The 21,087-nt window shown below is 38.0% G+C and overlaps 1 protein-coding gene across 3 annotated transcripts in view; it reads right to left on the bottom strand.

Annotated features, from left to right (window-relative positions):
• The window catches only part of ARL5A (ARF like GTPase 5A), a 70,860-nt gene extending 49,903 nt beyond the window's left edge, over positions 1 to 20,957 (bottom strand). For 2 of the 3 annotated variants that reach the window (XR_013828884.1, XM_079925254.1), the window contains exons 1-5: positions 20,608 to 20,957; positions 10,510 to 10,570; positions 9,904 to 10,051; positions 7,710 to 7,793; positions 2,640 to 2,791 (exon numbers count right to left, since the gene is read on the bottom strand). Coding sequence is in view for 2 of the 3 variants with exons in the window: in XM_079925254.1 (XP_079781380.1) it covers positions 2,640 to 2,791; positions 7,710 to 7,793; positions 9,904 to 10,051; positions 10,510 to 10,570; positions 20,608 to 20,653 (491 nt within the window). In the remaining variant the exon portion in view is untranslated. The remainder of the gene's footprint in view (positions 1 to 2,639; positions 2,792 to 7,709; positions 7,794 to 9,903; positions 10,052 to 10,509; positions 10,571 to 20,607) is intronic. The other variant, XM_079925255.1, reaches the window with a different exon arrangement.
• Positions 20,958 to 21,087: the final 130 nt, after the last annotated feature.

Here is a 21,087-nt window from a genome sequence, read left to right on the forward strand (position 1 = left end):
CAATACTCTACCCCTTTTTCTACTTTCAGAAATGTATCCTAAAAAATAATCAGAGATAAAGACAGGTTTATGTATTTCAACTGTTCATGAAAGCATTCTTAATAGGAAAAAGTAAAATTTATATGTCTGGCAACAGAGGAAAAATTTAACAAATTATGGAACATTCATATGATGAAATATTAAAAACTTCCTTTCAAAGACTATTTTACAATATGATAAAATGCTCATGATATAAATGAAGTAGAAATGACAGGATATTAAATATATAGTAGAGTTGTTAAAACAAAGTATGCACACAATATTTGTTACATCTATATATTTTAAAAATCTGAAAGAAATAAAATCTCACATCACTAACACCAGTTACCACTGAACAATGGGTAATTGAGCATAATCCAAAATACAGAAAGAGATATTCATTGTAGTAAAAGAATCTAAATGTTTAGTAAGAGAGAAATGGCTGTACATATAATTTTATAAGAAAATGAAGGACTGTTATGAAGCATTAACCGTTATCTACAAGGAGCTTTTATAGATATGAGAAGCTATGCTACTATATTAATACTTAAAAAGCCAGAACTCAGATTTTTGTATAGCAGTCTAACAATGTAAAAGATGATAGAAATAGAAGGGAAAAAAGGGCAATGAGGTAAATAAGTGGTTGTTTTGGTGTTGGCCCATACTTTTCTGCCATTACTCGATTCCTTATTTTTAAACTACTCATAGAAAATGATACAAAATAATAAGAATAATAGGTGAGTAAATTATTTAATTCCAAACTGTTAAAGGTATAGTAGTTACTTAACAGCCAAGTAGAAACTGCGCTAAGCGCTTAATATCCATTATCTTCATTAATCTTCACAACACTAAGACCAGAGCCCTTCCCATATTACAGAGGGAGCCCAGGCTTAGAGAGGTTAGCAAATGGCAGAGATGGGAGTCAAAATGTCACCAATACTAAAACCAAGCATTTAGACCAAGGCGGTCAGACTGCACAGGGAAACAACAGTACCCCCCAAACCAAACATTTCCACTTGCCAACTGCTGCAAATGGAAGTCTACATAGATCCCAAACTGAAAAGATACCATCATCTGTTGATGTCCCCTTTCAAAAATAAAAATGCCAGAGTTCATATGTATCCTAATGATATATTTTCCACACAATTACTCAAAGTATATAAGTTGAATCTTTTATCAATCCTAGATGATTTGTCTTTGCTGTCAAATTTAGTATTATAATCAGTGCTTTTGCCTAAAGACCTTTGATAGACAAAGATAATATATAAAGATATACCTATATCTATATATGCATCTTGACATGTATTAAACTATTTGACAAAGAAATATGTAAAAGATATTTTTACTTAAATAAGTATGTGGACAATTGGTATTGTCTGATTTTTTTTTTAATGAACAGATTTGCTTCTTTGAGGATCTAATTATGCTCTTCCAAATATCTGTAATCAGGTAACAGTGGCTTCTATTACACTAAGATTCAGCTTCATCTCCAATTTAATTCTTTTTTTTTTTTTTTTTTTTGCGGTACGCAGGCCTCTCACTGTTGTGGCCTCTCCCATTGCGGAGCACAGGTTCTGGATGCACAGGCTCAGGGGCCATGGCTCACGGGCCCAGCCGCTCCACGGCACGTGGGATCTTCCTGGACCGGGGCACGAACCCGAGTCCCCTGCATCAGCAGGCGGACTGTCAACCACTGCGCCATCAGGGAAGCCCCCCAATTTAATTCTTTTTTTTTCTCTGCTTTTAAATATATACATGAAGGCTTCTAAATAAAGGTCTTAAATTTGGGGTTGAGGTTCTTCAGGTGTCAGGAAAGGGCAGAAGCTTGTGGCATAGATACATGAGTTTACCTGAAGTGGCAGAAATTCCCTTCCTTTTAAGACCACAGTGAAGAGTAAACCAAACATTGAATTACTGACACTATCTATCTATGCCACGTATAGATTATTTTATGTTATATATCTTACATATAACAATGCTAACAACCACTGTCTTCTTGAAATCCTTTCATCTCTGGGCATTAGACATGGGCAAAATTCTACTGCAGGCACCCCCTCATGCCACACTCTCTCCAATTCTAACTCTTTTATTTTTTTTAAGTGCAGCAACTCCCTCTTGACAGCACTGATGGCATATCCGCACACTAGTCCCACATGCAAATCTTCTTCTATTTCAGCTTCTTTATGCATAAAATGTGAATTAAAAACAACTGGTCTACATGATTGTTAGGAATAAATAAAACACTCTATAGAAAGCACTCAAGGCAAGGACATGCTCAGCAAGTGTTAGTTCCTTTCTTAGACTATAAGTCAGCACCGCCAGTGCAGGAACTATTTCCTGACTTCTCCAGACTCATGACAAGCCCATTTCTCAGAATTCCTACAGCAACTCATCATCCATATGCTCACATGCTTTAGTTCAGTATGTTTATGTGTATTCTGTGTATGTTGTGTTTAATTCTTTACAGAACCAAGCTAAAAACTCTCTCACTGTAGACATGGACTATGTCTTACAACTTTCCCTTACGAAGTTCTGTACATGGTAACCTTAAATATTTGATTTTAAAAAGAAATACATGTTTCAAAGTTAAATACATGCTATTCATGAAGAAGACATCTTACCCCTCGCCAGTAAGAGCACAGCATGCCTGGACATGCCACTGGTGATCTTTAATAGAAGTTAGTTTCAAAAACTGGGAGATTTCTGCTACAGTCATGCATTCTTTAACATCTTGTTTATTAGCAAAGATTAGCAATCCAGCTTTCCTTAGGTCCTATAAAAGCAAACAAAACTGTAAGGGCCAGTTCATTTTTTTCATACATTTTCCAACTTAATTAACAGATTATATATGATAACCTTTGTAACCTAGAATTTCTCAACTACTTGACATAAAAGTATCTCATAGCTCTTATGATGGAAAGTAAATATCAAACTGAACACATTTAAATAAATCAATCTATACTTGTATGGATTTATATATTTCTTACATTCCTAGATTACATTTTTATGGTCCAAAGTGCAGTATTTAACAAACAGTCACATCTTCCAATTTAATACATATCTAACCCTTTCCCCAACCCAAAACTTCTACGGCTACTAAGAACTACTCTTTAGCATGGGACTCAAGAGCTTTTCAAAATTCTACCCCAGTCTATACTGTAGGTATAGGTATCTATACTTAAAGTTACAACCTTCTTCCCAGTTTATTTAGGAAATAAACTAACTCATTATATACAATATACACCTTAGGCCTTAGGACTTTTCTCAATTGGAAGGTGCTAACCTAAACCAATCTTATTCATCTTCTGAGATCTAGCTCTTCTATCTTTGTCCATGAAGATGTGTTAGATTTGAATATTTGATAGGGCATTCTTAGACTACCATTAAACTTATCAAATTTCCCAATTAGATAGTAAGTTCTACCACTTCTATGCTTCAACTCTGAGGTAAGTTCTTTTAACTTTTCTGAATCTGTTCCTCATAACTAACATTTATTGAGTATCTAATCTGAGCAAGTCACCCACGATACTAACCATTTCCCGAATAAAATCTCTTTAATCCTCACAAGACTGTTACAAGATACGCTTTACTATTCCCATTTTACAGATGAGGAAACTAAGACTCAGATGTAAGTAACTCATACAGAGTCACATAACTACTCAATAACAGAGCCAGGTTTGAGCTGAGATCTGCCTACTATAGCTGTTGCCCCTCATCTGTAAAATGCTGAGACCACCACCTACCTCCTGGGGATGTAGTTTGAATGAACGAATTACTATATTTAAAGCACTCAGTTCAGTACCTGGGTTTGGCGACAGTTCAACAAATGTTAGTTCACTTATTGCTCTGCAAATGAGGATTAGCTTTACCCTTGTGCATGCCCCCAAATGACTGATGTAACACTCTACTCACAAAGCAGACCAAAGGTTCTACGTCTCCTTTTGCTGTACTCTAACTTCCCCTCTCTCAACCATTTTTACAGCCGGGAGCTTCCTTGATAACCTATAGAAAGTTATGAACCTTTCCCTCATAAAAATGTATATATGTTTATGTCAAAAAAAGTTTATGTATGATTTTAGGGTGTTAATAGATATCCTAAAGTCCATTCGTGGATCCTGGGCTAAGAAACTATGATGGATGCACTCAACAAGTGGATTAAACTCTCATAAAATTCTGCCTATATATTTTAAGAGATACTGAGGAAACTAAGGTTTTGGGCTATGTCTGCAAGTTTTCACAGCTGTGTTGAATGCCACCTTCTTCTTAGGGATCTTACTGGAATATTTTGGTTTCAATCATGTGTATGTGTGTTTGAAGCAAGAAAGTGTTCAGTAGGTTTAAACTGACATTGCTCCACATTATTTTACTCTTGTTAGAACAGAGTTTCCATGACTTCGTTGATTCTTTCTGATGCAAATAAAAAATATAAGTAGTAAATTTCTTATTTGGTTAAAAGGAGTTCTGCAATATGCTTTATATAACAAAGGAGGCTGGCTTAGTTACAGTGCCCTCTGCAGGATGGCAACTACACTACTACAGATAAGGACAGAGTTACTTGAATAGCTTGGTCAGAAAGGGATACTCTAGAACATTAAGTTTTAAGACCTCCTATTCAATTTGTTTCAGCTATAGTTCAGTTCATCTGTCTATTTATATAAGGCAAAAATTTGAAGGGATGAACTATAACTAGTACACATATACATTATCAAGTATATGGATATTTTTTCTCTTATCCTAATCAGAACATGGAACAGTTATCAATAGTTGATATATGGCTGAATCATTGAGTAGATGGACTTTCCATGGGATTTAATTCCTATCTTCCTATCGTCTAGGTTTCACTATCTCTTGCCAGTGTGTGTTGAAATCTTTTATATAGGTCAGGATTGCTAATGCTGGCATGTTCAGAGAACAAACACACTTTAGAAATATCTGACAACAGAAATACTTGGCACAAGTTAGGACACAAAGTTTATGCTATTTTATTTACAAGTAACCTATCTTCATCACTTTTAGTAACAAAATTATTTGGAGAAGCCCCGGACTGAAAATTGGAAAACGTTAAGAAATAAAAAGTCATTTACTGAAAGGTCTAAAGAAGAGAAAAGAAAAAAAATCCATATTGAATGTACTTTTTCTAGATTTCACAGGCTCAAACTTTTTTATTTAGGGTTCTTGATTTTTTTTTAAGCTATATTACCCACTTTTAAATATTTAGGAAGAGAGGAAAGAAAATATTCCTTTACTTTTTATTAAATAACCTCACAACCAATTATGCATTATGATAATAGTAGAAAAGAGATACATTGGGTTAAGGCTGTTCAACTTGACTTAACACGAGGTCAAAGTACAAGGTAAACAGCGTCTTTTGTACAACACCCATTTTAAACACTTTGAAAAACTTCTGCTACATATCTCTGCTACGTATCAACTTCTGTTCTTCAGAGTCTAAAAATATTTTTTAGTTTAGTCAAGAAAATGAATAACAGCACATGAAACATACTTATTTAGCATCTTCTATATGCCATATGTAGTTGTCAGTTTGTTTCGCAAAGCTTCCTTTGTGAAGATAATTCCTAGAAGTTGAGTCATTCTGAATAAAATTCATCTATCCTTTTGTCTTTGGAACTTTTTAAAAATTCATGAGCGTCAAAGTTTTATGCTTCATTTAAGATGAAGCTTTCAGAAATGAATTTACATGTTTTATAGCTTTGTATTTAGTAATACATAGAATCATTACTGGTGATGATAATACGACTCTGTTGGTTTTTGTGGTATGCAAGAAACATCTCACCAACCCATGTCAAAGTTTGTTTTTCACACATTCTCATCCTTGATCCGGATGTCCCTCCCTCTCCAGAACTCTGCCTATTTGGCTCTTCCTGACCCTATTAAGTGGCTTACTCTAGCTCCCAAGTTCATCTGTAATTCCCTTCTTCTCTGGTAATCTCATCCCTTCTCCTATCACTTTCCAGCTAGGCCCTATTTCTGGCTTTTACTTTTTTTTCCCAGCAAAGAGCCTGAATGACGTGAATACCTAAACTCAAGTCCCATAAACTACTGGGCCTCAGCGTACTAATCCATAACAGATGAGGTTAATTGATCTATCCAAGTTAATGACCCAACTTATAAAATTCAATGACTTTGAGCCCTACTATTGGGCTTTTTATAATACTGATCCTCCTACATCCTGGCCAATTAGAGTAAGAATCAAATAGGGAGGCTACCTGTTTACAGAGTAAAAAATATAGTCAAGAGACAAATACATTTTGTATCTTATTTTTCTTTTTCTAAAGTCTTCATGAAACAACAATAAAACAACCCTTTGGCATAAAATGAAGAATGATGTATTCTTGTAAAATGCAAAGGGGAAATTTTAAAAAATCCTTAGCCCCCTGCCTCTTTTATTGCTTACTGTTTCTCAAACTAGAACTGAAAGCTGTTAAATACATGTACAAAGGCAAGATGTGTTTTTTTGTAAAAACCCCAAAGGGTTTAGCACAACTGCTAGAATCAGTCCAAAACAGGGGAAGGTGCATCTTGGTGGGTATGATCACCACAAGCAAAACATAAACTTCAGTTTACATAACCACTTTACCAAGTTTCCTTACGTCTGAAACATACCAAAATTCTTAATGAAAATCTCAGAAGCAAATCATTGAATCAATATTAAAATTAATATAAAACTTCATTACAAAGATATCCCAGTTTTCTTAAGCTTTATTAAAATTCCACTGAATATTAACTTTTCTATTTCCACCTTTGAGTTGAGAAAGTAACATCTGCAATAAAAGGCATGCAAAAATAATCAATTGCCACTACAGTCAGCCCTCCTTATCCGTGGGTTCTGCATTCAGATTCAACCAACCTCGGACTGAAAATATTCAGGAAAAAAAAGTTCCATAAAGTTCAAAAAAGCAAAACTTGAATTTGCTGCACGTTTTCATAGCATTTACATTGTATTAGGTGTTATAAGTAATCTAGAGATGATTTAAAGTATACCGGAGGATGTGCATACCGGTTATATGCAAATACTACGCCATTTTATACAAGGGACTTGGACATCCTCAGATTTTGGTATCCGTGGGCATCCTAGAACCAAAACTCTGCTGATAGAGAGATATGACTGTATTATAAATATATGATTTTACAGTTATTATCATTACTGACTATATTATTCAGTTTATGTAATTTTCAAATTATGCTACCAGTAATATTTCTCAAGGACTAAGAAAATGTGGCTAGTTATAACAGTTTTGTTCAGTTAAATAAACAATATCAGAGACCTACGAGCAACAAATTTAAATATTAGTCAGATAACTGAGTTACAATCAAGACTCGCTGTGTGTCCCTGACACTGTAAAATCTCATTTCTAATGATAATCGTCTATATAATTAATCTATTTAAAATGCAAAATGAAAGTCAACTTAGGTCTTTTTGGCCAGGAAAACTTCTAGACCAAATTTATCTAAGATGAATGGAATTAAAATACTACAATTGACTCCTCAATCTTTCTGCTGCTTCCAGATATGCTTCCAAGTTGGAAAGTGTCAAAATTATAAAGCAGGCATGGCCAGCAGATAAAGAATTTTTTTAAAAATTTGAAATAGTATGCTCATGAGAAAGTAGAAAGGACAAAGGTGATAGAAATATCCCACCCCCGTACATCTAATGCCAGAATCCTACTTACCTCATGGGCTAACATTTTATAGAGTTCTTCTCTAGTTACAGAAATCCTTTCTCTGTCTGTACTGTCCACAACAACTATTACAAACTAAAATTACAAAACAAAAAAATCATTAGTGATTACATAATTTGATATTTGTAAAATTTATCAAGTGTTTATTTGATTTACAGGCTAACAGCTATCAAGAAATTAGAACCTTATGGTATGGTATTACTGGAAAACCAGAGATACCCGCTATACTTGGTGAAACCTAAAGGTCTGATCCTGAATTCAGACATATTTACTAATTTTTAAGAGAAAGTAAAAGACAATATGATGTTATCATTCTTTTAGAATATTCTGCTAATATTCTAACCAATACGTAACATGTTTGTTTTCTAAATTAATATCTTGAATGCTAATGGGCCTATTTGCACCATAAGTCAGTAAGACAAAAATATGATCCTAAATTTAAGTTACTTCAAGACAGACATTATTTCTTAATGTCAATTTAAAAATCTAAAAGAGGGCTTCCCCGGTGGCACAGTGGTTGGGAATCTGCCTGCCAATGAAGGGGACACGGGTTCCAGCCCTGGTCCGGTAAGATCCCACATGCCCTGGAGCAACTAAGCCCGGGCGCCACAACTACCGAACCTGTGCTCTAGATCCCACCAACCACAACTACTGAGCCTACGTGCCACAACTACTGAAGCCCGTGCGCCTAGAGCCCGTGTTCCGCAACAAGAGAAGCCACGACAGTGAAAAGCCCACGCACCGCAACGAAGAGTAGCCCCCGCTCACCGCAACTAGCGAAAGCCCACGCACAGCAACAACTAGAGAAAGCCCGCGCACAGCAACGAAGACACAACACAGCCAAATATAAAAACAAATAAATAAATTAATAAAAAAAATCTAAAAGGGTATGCGTATGAGAATAAAGTAATGTGACAGTTAAAGAAATCAATTTTTAAAAAATCAACAAATTTAAAGAATAAATCTATATCGAAAACCATGCTCTCTTCCTTATATAAGTGGCATAACTCTTTCCTGAACTGACGATGAGACCAGATGCAATCAAAGACTCGAAAGGAGCTGTGCAGGACTGAGCTACAGTGTGCCTCTTCTTCAATTCCATGAACACCAAAAGGCACCAGGGAAACAGAAGCAGATATAGTTGCTTTATGATGGCATTTGTTATGCCCAAGTTAATTCTGACTGCCTATTATTAGTATGTGCTATTTATTGTTTAGAACTAGCTTTTCATTTCCAAATAAACCACAGTAATTTACAGGATCTTTTCTATTCTTCAGATTTCATCAACCATAATGCAGAAGGATAATAGAACCGCTACTTTCCCTCTTCTCTCACTTGAGACCTTACTGATACGTGGTTTTATCACTATAACACCTGTTCTACTCCAAGCCTTCTTAACAAAGCTATTAATTTTCAAGGTGTTGCCATGAACTTGATACCTGCAGCGTTTTATATAGGAATACTAATTATATATACTCCTCCTTCTCCAAAAGACATAATCAAATGCTTAATGGAGTGTTAGGGGATCAAGTCATTAGAGACACTTAATAGTGTCTTACTGACATAATATTCATCTGTATATACATTTGGAGATTTATTAACTTATAATCAGCACTACAAAAACAACTGTCACAGCCCTTCATCTTATAAGGTCTATATAGTGAAGCTCTCAAACGTCAGAAATTTTCTCTTGGCAAATAATATGTAAATAAAACACATGATTATGTCTAAATTGCTTTATACTCAAAAGAAAAAGAATTCTTTAATGTGCAATTGTATTGCATAAAAGAAAACACATAGTAAAATTCTGGCCAAGAATTCAAACCATCAGAGCCCTCGCATCTAACTAGGATTTCCTCTACGCAGACATAAATAAATAGTAAGAGAGAAATGGAATTACAAACTGTGAAATGGAATTCTTTATTAAAACAAGTACTTAAGGCAAGCTCTAGGATCAATATAAAATCAGATTAATCAATCACCAATTCTCCCTACAGAGGTTCAATGAGAATGGATATATATAACAATGACCCTGAAAGAGGGAATCAAAGATTCCACTATGTTTAAACTCTACTTATATTAACATACTGTGATATTTCAAAAAGACGAGCTATAAGAGTTCATATCTGGAAGGTGTTTCCCAGGCATTATATTCATAGAAGACTTAGTATATTAAGAAACATACCTCTGTGTTAGTATAGTAAGTGTTCCATGAAGAACGAAGAGATTCTTGGCCACCAATATCCCACATTAGAAAACGTGTATTATTAATCACTATCTCTTCTACATTACTTCCTATTGTTGGGGACGTATGTACAACTTCATTCATAGAACTGGGAAAAAAAAGTTCAAATATATTACAGTTAGCAAGAAAGCTAGATTGTTTGAAAATTTTTCAATTAAGGGATAAGTCAGCATGACCTACTTTTATATTTTGTACCCAAATGTCCCCTTTCCACTAGCTCATAAGAGTGAATGAAGGGTTTAAACAGAGGTGGAGCTAGGTAGTGGACTATCTGGAATACTCTAGATTCATTCCAGGAAACTATAGAAACAAATATTTCTCTACTCTCCACAAGCAAAACAACTGAACAACATGCTCAATGTCATATAAATTTCTAGCTCTCTAGAAACAGTTGCTTAAATTTGGCTCCTGGTTCATGGCCAACCTGCCTTTTTAAAGAGTAACTTGCATTCCATATAATTTTTTATTGCTTTCATTAATCAAATATCTCTCAGGCTGAAAAACTATAAACAATAAAATAAAAAATCTTAAGTAGTTAGTACTTACAATTGGTAAAGGATGGTAGTTTTTCCCGCATTATCCAGCCCAACAATGATAACTTTGTGCTCTGAAAAAAAGAAAAACACCAGTGATTTATTAATCAAAACCAAAAATTTTCCTATTTCACCCATTCTTTCCAGCTATGGTATAATTCAGTACATGGCACTTTATACCTTCTTGTAACTCAAAAGAACATCACAGCAAGACCAGAAGTACGCCATTGGTCTAACCTCCTATCCCCCTCACTCTACATAGAGAACTCTCATCTCATCTCTCTGAAGGAAGGCAGAAGCACTACATTCTTTCCACTCTATGGAAGCCTACTCTCAGTAAAGTATCCCAAATGTAATCACAACAATTTATGGATGACTTGAGGTATAAATGTTTCACATTGGAAACTTAAGTTCTTAAGTTTACCTAACTAAACTTAACTAAGTCACTTAAGTTCTAAATGTGAATTTTAGGCCTTAACTGGGTATGTATAGGTGAGATGGGATGAATGGGAAGGGAAAAAAAGGGCAGCCTTTTAAAGCTGCTGGCAAAAGGCAACTGTAAGCTATCTGAGTACATTTGAACCATAGGGTCTTTCTAACCAAATTTAAGGACCTATAGCTATGGTGGCAGCAGCTTCCTCTCCCCTTGGCTTCTAAAGCATCACTTTTTCCAAGTTTTCTTCCTCTGTCTCTTGATGTTTATTTTTTTCCACTGACTCCTCTTCCTTGGGTCTTCCTTCAAACATTCATGTTTCCCAGAGTTCTCTTCTTACACTCCTTTCACATTTTAACAAGGCATCTTGGGGCCTATCTATTGCCGTGCTGTCTAAAAACTATTCTGAAAGACAGCAGTGTGTGGAGAAAGCTAATCTCCAAAGATGGCCTCTGGATATTCATGCCCCTATATAGTTCCCCCCTTAAATCCTGGCTGGTCCTATGACTTGCTTTTAACCACAAGAATGCAGCAGAAGTGATGCTGTATGACTTCCACACCTAGATTATCACACACCTTGCAGCTGCTGCCTGGTTCTAGGACAACTCCCCCTGGGGTAAGCCAGACACCACGTAACAAGTCCGACTACCCCAAGACTGCTATGCATGAGTGAGGAAGCTCAGGCTAATCATGTGGCCTGATCTTGTGGAGAGAGACACACAGATGCCCCCAGCTGTTCTAGCCATTCCAGCTGAGACGCCAGACAGACAAATAGAGAAACCACCTTGGATATGCAGCCAGGTGGAGCTGGAGATGACTCCAGTGCTAGCTGCCATCCAAATGTAATCAAATGAGCCCCAAGCCAGAACTTCCTAACTGAGCTCAGTGAACTCACAGAACCATGAGAGACAGTAATAAATTATCCCTTTAAGTCATAAAATTTATGATTGGCTTGTTACACAGTAATAGATAACAGAAGCAAGATGGAAAAATACATGTGGTTGTGTGACCCTGAGCAAATGACTTATTTCTCTAACTCTTAGCTTCGTCACTGTAAAACAGGGGCAACACTACCTCTCTTTCTGGCTTTATGTCATGATTAAGACAGCACATGGGGTGTGCCTACCACCAAGAAAGACAATTCCTAATCCATGTTCCCAAATGTTTCCTAAGCTCCAATCTACCTAGTGGATACACACAGTGCCACTCAACATAACCAAAAACCCAATATTCAAACCTGTTCCTAATTCTATCTTACTTAACTTGCTTAATAGTATTACCATTAATTCAGATGCCTTTGGAGTCCCTCAACCCGAACATCTAATTTGTCACCAAGTTCTATTCTACCTCAAAAATATATCCCAAACCTGCCTCCTCCCACTGTCCTAGTTGTAGTCCTCCTCATCTCTTACTGTACCTAAGCAGACTATCTCCAGTCCATCTTCCTCATGTTTCTAGAGTAATCTTTCTAGAAACAATAAAGCTCATAATGCCACTGTTATTTAAATGATGGCTCTCCAGTTTGACAGGAAAACAAGGTACAAGTTCTCAGCCTTGTAAATAAAGCCACTCCCAAATGAATAGGCTTCAGCTTTATTATCCCTCACCACTACCGCCAGGTATCTAAGCTGGAGTTCAAGCTGTTCTCCCTACACAAGCTGCCACGTATGTTCACGGCAAACATTTCTCTACCTCTATACTCATGGTTTTTACCTGTGCTGGAATTATCCTCTCCAATTCTCCATTTAAAGAATTCCTACTAATCTTTAAAGTTTAGCTTCCCAAGAAAAATCACTTTCTCCTGCTCTTCTGCCACACCTCGAAGACAGCACTTATAATAATTTACATGTACACTCACTAATCTTCTCAGCTTAATGAGGCACCCTTCAAGTATATAGATCACATGCTAATCATCTTCATATTCCTAGTAACTACAACTTTTTCTGGTGCAAGGCAGGTACTCAGTAAATGCTGAATTAATATTCATTCTATAAATAATAAATGCTAAGGATTATAACACCTAAGAGTAAGGAGATCTTTAAGAAAAAGCTTTTGCAGTCAGGTAGTAGATGTTTTCCAAATAGTTGACATTTACCATAGAGGGGAATTCCTAATGCTACATAGGTACCTCCTGTTATACAAAAATACGAAGATCAAGTAAATAGAAAATTTTAATACAATCCATTTTATCCAATCACTTATTTCTTTGAAGAAAGAGCAGGCAGCTTAGAACCACCAGGGTCCTAAACTGACATCACCATGCTCCCCCCACACAGGTTCTTAAAAGTCATTTAAAAAATGCAGGCCCAGTCTATCATCTTTTAGAGATGACTACGGGGAAGGAACTGAGAAAATGAAACTACCTGACAAGTGCAGTTTCTGCCTAAGAAAAAGTATGTAGGGTGACTGAATTAAAATCAGATTACTTGGGGAGCATGGAATCCCATCAAAGGGAGTGTTAAACGCTGTGGTGACTGACAAATCCATCTTCACAGGAGGGCCATACCTGCATCAGGGCCAGATTACTGAGTCCCTGGAGCAGGGTGCCTTTTTACCCGGGAAGTTTTTAAACGGCATGGCAATTTTGCCTGACTCTATATTTTTCTATGTCCCCAAATTAGGCATTCCCCTTTTGATGACAGATATCTTCTTCAGTTCTAGTAATACAAACAATGTAAACATTCTAATATAAGCAGAATTCATATTGGGCTACACTCTGACCGCTGACTTGGATGAAAGTTTTTTTAGTTTCTCACTTGAATACCAATTTTTAATAATATAATTCTTAAAACGTCAACTTATTTTTAAGTTTCAGGAACATCATTTTGTAAACCCCTATGTATTAGCTGCAGGACTAAATTTAGATAGACTTGCCAGTACTCAGGAAGAAAATACAATTACTCTGACCAATGAGAGAAATGATACTCTAAAAACAGTACAAAATAGGGGCAAAAGCAAACAATACAAATTTAGGCAAGGATCTATGATAAATAACTACAGACTGACTAAAAAATGCATCTGTGTGTATGAATTATACACACAGAGATCACAAATACAAGAGCACTGTCTCTTACAAGGCCCTTAATCACTTAAGGAGGTTAAACACTTACTCTAACCATGCTACCATTTTTCAAAATATTTTGCTACTTTTCTCTTGCCATTGCTTTCAGAGCCTGAGATACACTGTTTTGAACACTCCCAATGGTGTTCTGAAGATGAATTTGATTTTAAAGGGGGAGGGGAGCCACGTGGTATCATCTCAGTCGTAAGGTAAAAGGCAGCTAAGATGATTGTTACCTTTTTGTTGTTAAATGAGGTGTGATTCCTAAATGATATTATTTTTAAATGTGTCTCTAAAGAAATTCTAAAAGGAGTTTCAAAAGGTATTTTGAGTAATAGTAAGATGTATCAGCAGAAAAACTATCTGGCCTCCTTTGCTTTTAAGGTGAAAACCCCATCTGGTTTTGTTTTTTAAAGTGGTCTCCTTAATTTAGCCATGCCCCATTGGACTTATTTCTTGATTTCAAACACAGTACTCTTCTACCACTTCTGTGAGGAAGGACTAACTAGGCAAAAAAACAACAACAACTAAAGAAAGATTCTGTATCATACTTGACCACAAGATGAACATGATAAGGTGAAACTACTGTGAACAAACCACTGTGCAATAAACACACATACACTGAGATAAAGCAGATGGCAGAAGAGGCTCACAACGGGATTCAGGCTCCTCCTTACACAAGTTAGTTGCCAGCTAAGGACAGGATGGAGGGAACAGTTTCAAGACACACCTTTTACAGCCACTGAATGAATGAATGAACTAGAGAATAAGCTGAAATTAGATAACATAACCTGTGGTAGATAAAGATGTAAAGTCTCGTTAAGTCTTTCTTCACTAGTACCTAGAAATAAAGGAAGCACACTGGGGAGAGAAGGTTTGGTGGACAATACAGGGCGAGAATTCATGTCTGGCATGGTAGAGAGTAAACAGGAGAAAAGAGTGTCAGAGATGTTGACAGGGGTAGTAAAGAAGCTACTCAAACCACTGTCCATACTGGAAACAACCTCCCTCTTCTGTCTATTTAATTTTACAAACACAATGAATTCCTGTCACCTACAAATGCCATAAATACGCAAACATTCCTCCAAACTCTTAAGACAGAAAGCAGATTTCTAAAGTCATTCAAGTGAATGCAAGCTAACATATTTGAACGCATGAGGGGTTTTTTTAGTGGTCAAAATATTTTAAAAAGAAAAAGAGGAAGAAAGAGTCTCACATCAAGCATGTGCAGAACGTAGAAAATCTCCAAGGAGCCACATGTTCTGTGGAGCAGTCTGAGATTTCTCTGGAGGGCATTCCAATGAGGCCATGATCCAGAGGTCCTTCACCTCTTCACCCCACCTAAACTCCTACAAGCCACATTCAATACCAACTTATATCTACTCCCTCCTAGAACTTGTCTCTATTTGAATATTTGTGTGTTTTTACAATAAAGCACCAATGGCTATATAACAGCTTCCTAAGTCTAAGGTATAGCACATGGGTCACAGTGAGAACTATAAAATTAAGACATAATTGTGAAATGGGCTCAAACATAAAGGTGCTGACTCAATGGTGAAGAGCCAGTTTATCCCCAACAATAGTGTTAGATTATTCACACTTTCTAATACTAAATCAACTTCCTTTGACTATCCTTAGGTTCTTTCACCACCCCAACTTGTGTCTCTCATTACCAGAACAATGTTCTACGAAAAACACAAATTTGTAGCTAAAAACTGTTATAATGCACTTCAAAACAAACATTCCATAGAATATATAATATGTATACAAAGAGATGCTATTACGGGAAAATGTAATAAAACTCTTGGTTATACCAACTCTTTGATGCATGTGATTCATGACAAGTTTACTGCTTAGTATGGTTCTTCTTCTAGAATATCTATGCCATAGCATTCTTGCAGTTTCTCAGATAAGCCAAAACAACTATACACTGTCACAGTGCCTGGATGGAATTTTGAGTTATCACCTAGGCTTTAGTTTCCCAATCAATACTTTACTGTTTTGTCATGAAAATGCTTGTTTCCCTTCTTCACTTCCTTTTGATATATGCAGGCAGCCTAGCAGTTCTGTTTACTGCCAGGTTCTAAGAGTCTATATATATATATATATATCCTACCAGCTACCAGTCAGTAAATTAAGCAAAAAGAAATGTCACTGTCATCCTGGAGGACTTCTATCTCTGTGAATCATACCAAAGCCAGAAAACACAAATACTACAAATACTAAGGCAGATAAACTGAGAGTCCTCCTGATTCTTCATTCTCACCTCATATCCAAACTATCACTAAGCCCCGTGGATTCTGTCTCATATGGAGCAAAAAATCCATTTCTGTCAGGTTTACTACAGTTCTCTCAGGCCTTAACACAGAGCCTAGAATAAAGCTTGTGCTTAATAAACTACGAGTGAATAAATAAATCAGATTTGGAAGACATAAAGGTTAGAAGGGAGATAACTAATCAAGTCTCTACATACTAAAAATTCAATTTGCAAAATCTAAAAGTATCATCAATAAAAAACAAAGTTTGAAAATAAACTTGCGATTTATAGCAACGGTAGTGAAGTTTCAGGGGGAAGAAACTTCGCTGAATGAAAAGTAACAATTATACAGGGCAAAAGTAGAGATCCAATTAGGAAACATAAACCACATAGCAATTTGAACTTTCAAAGTTTAATTTAAAGAAAATAACTACTACAGAGGATTGGAGTAATGAGGGATTGGCTAACAAGAAGTAACTCTAAAGATTAAAGGAATGACAAATACACGGAGCATTCCCTATCTCTAGGGCTGAGAGCTTCCCCCAATTCCCCAGGACTGAGATGCAGACCTTGCTGAGGGCCGGGCCAGGGCTCACTGAATGTCAGAGAAGTAGCTAAGCAAACTTGCCAGTGGATCTTTCTGGAAATCCTCCCTCTAGGATGCTGGGGAAAACTGTTCATTGGGAGGTATTTCACTGGACGGCCTCCATTCTGAGACCAACCGAAGTGGGTGCTAGAAGAAGGGGCTGCTGACCACTACACAGTGCAAGAGCCAGCCACTCGAGATGTCCACACTGCATGAGCAGGACAGACCCTGCTGAGCAGCACGCCATATCCAGGAAGAAAAATCCTTTCCTCCTTCAGGGTCCCTCCAATGCTGTCTACCGACAGAGCCTAACACCGTGCCAAAGGGCAAAAGAAAAATACTTAAAGGACCCAGTTCTGTATCCACAGAGCATGCAAAAAGGGTGAATTTGGAGCTAAAATTTTTAATAGCAGGCACAGTTCACCCCTTTGGCTACTCAGCTTCTATATGTACTCTTCTGCACTTCTGAATTCCCACACAATGAAAAAAAACAACAGAAGCAGAGGTGGCTTTCCCAGCACCAGGTCTTGCAGCACAGGGAGCTTGTCCAGAACTCATTCACAACGTATCATTCCTTTCCTAAGAACCAATCGGAAGAATGAAACAAGGCTATCCATGAGGAAACTTCACAACTTCTTTCATAGTTCATAGTAGTGTCTGAAAGTTCTTCCTTTTATCTAACACGAATCCTTCTTATACAGAGGAAGTTTTGTTTTGTTTTGTTTCAAGAGCACTAACTCAGGCACTAGACTATCCTGGTTAAAATCTCTATCTAAAAGGTCTATCACTTTTAATTGTAGTGCCTGAAGCAAGGTACCTAATGTTTCTTTGCCCCTTTAAAATGGGGGAGAATATCTGCCTCACAGGGTTGTGGTTAAGAATAAATCAATTAAGACTAAACTACATGAAACATGTAGAACCTAACGTTGCATGCCAGTATTAACTGCTATTACTTTATCTATAAAGATGAAGTTAGCTTATTTTCTGTCTCCCCACATAAAGGCAGGGGGTCTTGTTTGTTTTGTTCCTTGTCTATCCCCACCATCTAGAACAGTCCTCCAGCACAAAATGGGTGTACAAAATACGTGTTTAATAAACAAACCGAGTACTGATCGTAAGTCCTTCTATACTAAAAGATACTAATGGCAACTCTTCAAAGTCCTAAAGTTGTAAACACTTATAGTTTAGTAACTGAGAAACACCTTTGGGGGGGAGGGGATTTCATACAAAAAAATGATGCCAGTCACTTCTTTAAGACCAGTGTCAGCAGCATATTTCTGCAGTATTTTAACTCTGGCATTTACCAGTTGCATCGTCTAGGAAAATCATTCCACTGGTACCTCAGTTTCCTCTTTTCAGGAGAAAAGAATAACTACTTCCAAGGACTGTAGAAACTTTTAAAAATGATATATACAACAGCATCTAGGACAAAGTTTGTACCCTACTGATTTAAATATCACCTAAATGGAACCTCTGGTTTTTCAAGTTTGAGCAATATGCAATTAGGTTTCACTGTGTACTCACATTTTAAGCTTAAACTGAAAGAGTTGTTTTAAAGGGAGCTCAAAAAAAATAAAGAGAGAGAGAGAGAGAGAGATGTTACAGTTTGTTTCATCAGCATAGCAAATTCTGCAATCCCCCAAAACTTCCTTCCAACAGTTTATGTGAAAAGAACATAGGACTGTGTTCTGTATCTTCTGAAGGTAAAATAAAGCATCCAAGATATATCTAACACACATATACATACCCAGTTTAATACAGAACTAAAAAGACCAACAAGTACCTGACATTAGATTTAATGCTGAATATTTTTTAAAGTGACCCTGCTGATAAGACAACCACATCATTTAACAGGAGAGAAATAGTTTATTCATATTTTCACAATATTGACATCTAAATTTTTAGAACTTAACTTCATTAATTTCTCTTACTATTAATTCCCAACACTGAAATAAATGTCCAGTCAAAAATTACCACAAAATACAGGTAATAAGAACACTACTCAGCGATTGCTAGTGGTAACAAAGCACACATCATTATTTACTACTGGCAAGTAGCTGTTGGCAAAGTTCTAATTCATTCTTAAGTTACAGAGACAAATAGTTTTATCATTGACTCAAAATAGAAAGTGGAAATACCTAATTTTTCTTGCAGGACTAGAGCTCAATTAACAAGCAAAGCCTTTCTAAATTTCACAGCAGAGTTGAAATACTAGCTTTGCTAAAAATAATACAAAATTATGGATATAAAAACTAGAATAGATCTTACCTACTATAAGCACCACCAGTATTACAGCAATGTTAAGTTTCAATTCTTAAGACCTACGTATTAAGTTTTTAGGATTTGTGGGCTCCACAGTCACACAGTCAAGATCCCTGCTGTTCTAGGTGAGACCCGGACCCAGAGAGGTTAAGTGACTGGCTCCCACTCACCCTTCTCTCAACAGAAACAGCTAGCCAGAGACAGTGTAGATTAGAACTGGCTTTCTCCAGTTTATGAAAATTCTCCATATCATTTGAAAATCATTTGAAATACTGCTCTTCCATTCACTATCATGTGATCGACACTATCATCTTTATATTTTTAAAAGATACACTAGAGATCGATCACAAGTTCCAGTTCTGCTCCCTCCCAATCGCCTTCTTACAGCAGCAGCTGGATAACGAAGGAGGAGGCGGAGATGCTTGTACATAATAGATGCCACCATTCATTTAAGTCTTTACTGGAAAACTTTGGGCTATGACACCACCACCAGCTTACACAAGAGAAAAACACAAACTAAGTTACTGACAGCCAGGATGATGAATCACCCTACTTGAATTAAAAAGAACAAAAGTACACCAGTAACTATAGTGTATCTTAATGACTATGGACTCTTTTTGTTAAAATTTTATCTTCTTTCCCCAGTTTTACACTTATTTTGTAACAAATTTCAATAAATCTGATATGCATTTCAAGGCAATGTTTGAGTTTAGATGAACTTAAACATCTCTTTATAATACACTCCATACCTGGTAACTTAGTCGTTACCTACAGTTAACAAACGTTTCATATGATATGATTTTTAAGTGCTTTCGGTGAAACACTTTACCATTTTTTAATCCAGCCCCCCAAAACCTCAAAATAAGCAACACGAGTAGGAAACTGACCTTAAGCTTAACCTTAAACACAGATATCAATATGGCAAGAAGAGAGAGGACCATCACTACTGAGGATGCAGAAGAATCTCCCCAAAGCGGGGAAGGGCGGGGTGGAGGTGGAGGGCAGGCTCATAAACCTGAATGTACTGGTCAAGCCAAGAGCGATTCCTCAGGTTTTACCGCATTCTGCAATCCTCGGGGGCTCAGTGGTGCGGCTGGGGCCACAACCTGTAACCTTCATCCCAGAGAACCCCAGCATTTCTCAGTGCTGTGCAAACCCAACTGCTGAAGGAAAAAGGACTGAAACGTGGACCAAGCGGGGCCACTCAGGGGCGTCGGACGTGAGGCAAGAAAGAAACCCTCTCCACTCCCAATCGAAATCGGAGCAATGGGTGTATTTGAGGCATGATTTCTTCGGAAGCTCTCCTAAGACAAAGGGCTGCGAGTCGGGAGTTTCCCGAGCTGGGAGTGGAAGCGAACAGCCCCAGGCCCCGCAGCCGCAGCAGCCCGCACCCAGCGCAGAGAGCGCGCGCCACCGCGCCGCCCACACTCCGGAAGTATTCGGAGACCCCCACCCACCCGGCCAGGGCTGACGCTCTCCCTAACCCGTACGCGCTCGGCCCGAGCCCCTCACCCTGGTGATTGAACAGTCTCCATATCCTGGTGAAGAGAATTCCCATTCTCGGGCAGCGGACCCCCCTCCAGCCACCCCGGCCGCCTGGCCTCCCCCGGCTCAGGCTCAAGGGGAGGAGAGAGACGCGCCGGAGCCTCCGTCTCTGCCGCTGCTGCTCCCGCGCTGGCCGTCGGCCCGCTTCCTAGGAACCGGAGGGAGGCCGAAGCCCAGGACGCCCTGTCGTGCGCGAGGACCCGCCGCTGCCGCCGCGGCTCCCGCCTGACTCGCGGACATCGCCGCCGCGTTGTCTGCGGCGAGCCTCGCAGGCCACCGTCCTCCCCCAGCTCCTCTCGGGCAGCTGAGGCGGCGACTACCGGGCGAGCGGGGGAGGCGAGGGGCGGGGCGGAGGCCACGGGAAGGCGCAGGCGCGCGGCCGGAGGGGCGGGGTCTGGGAAAGGGCACTCGCCTGGCCCTAGCTGCTGTGCCAAGCCGGACGACCTT

Source organism: Stenella coeruleoalba, assembly GCF_951394435.1.
Source record: "Stenella coeruleoalba genome assembly, chromosome: 6".
Lineage (NCBI taxonomy): Eukaryota > Metazoa > Chordata > Mammalia > Artiodactyla > Delphinidae > Stenella > Stenella coeruleoalba.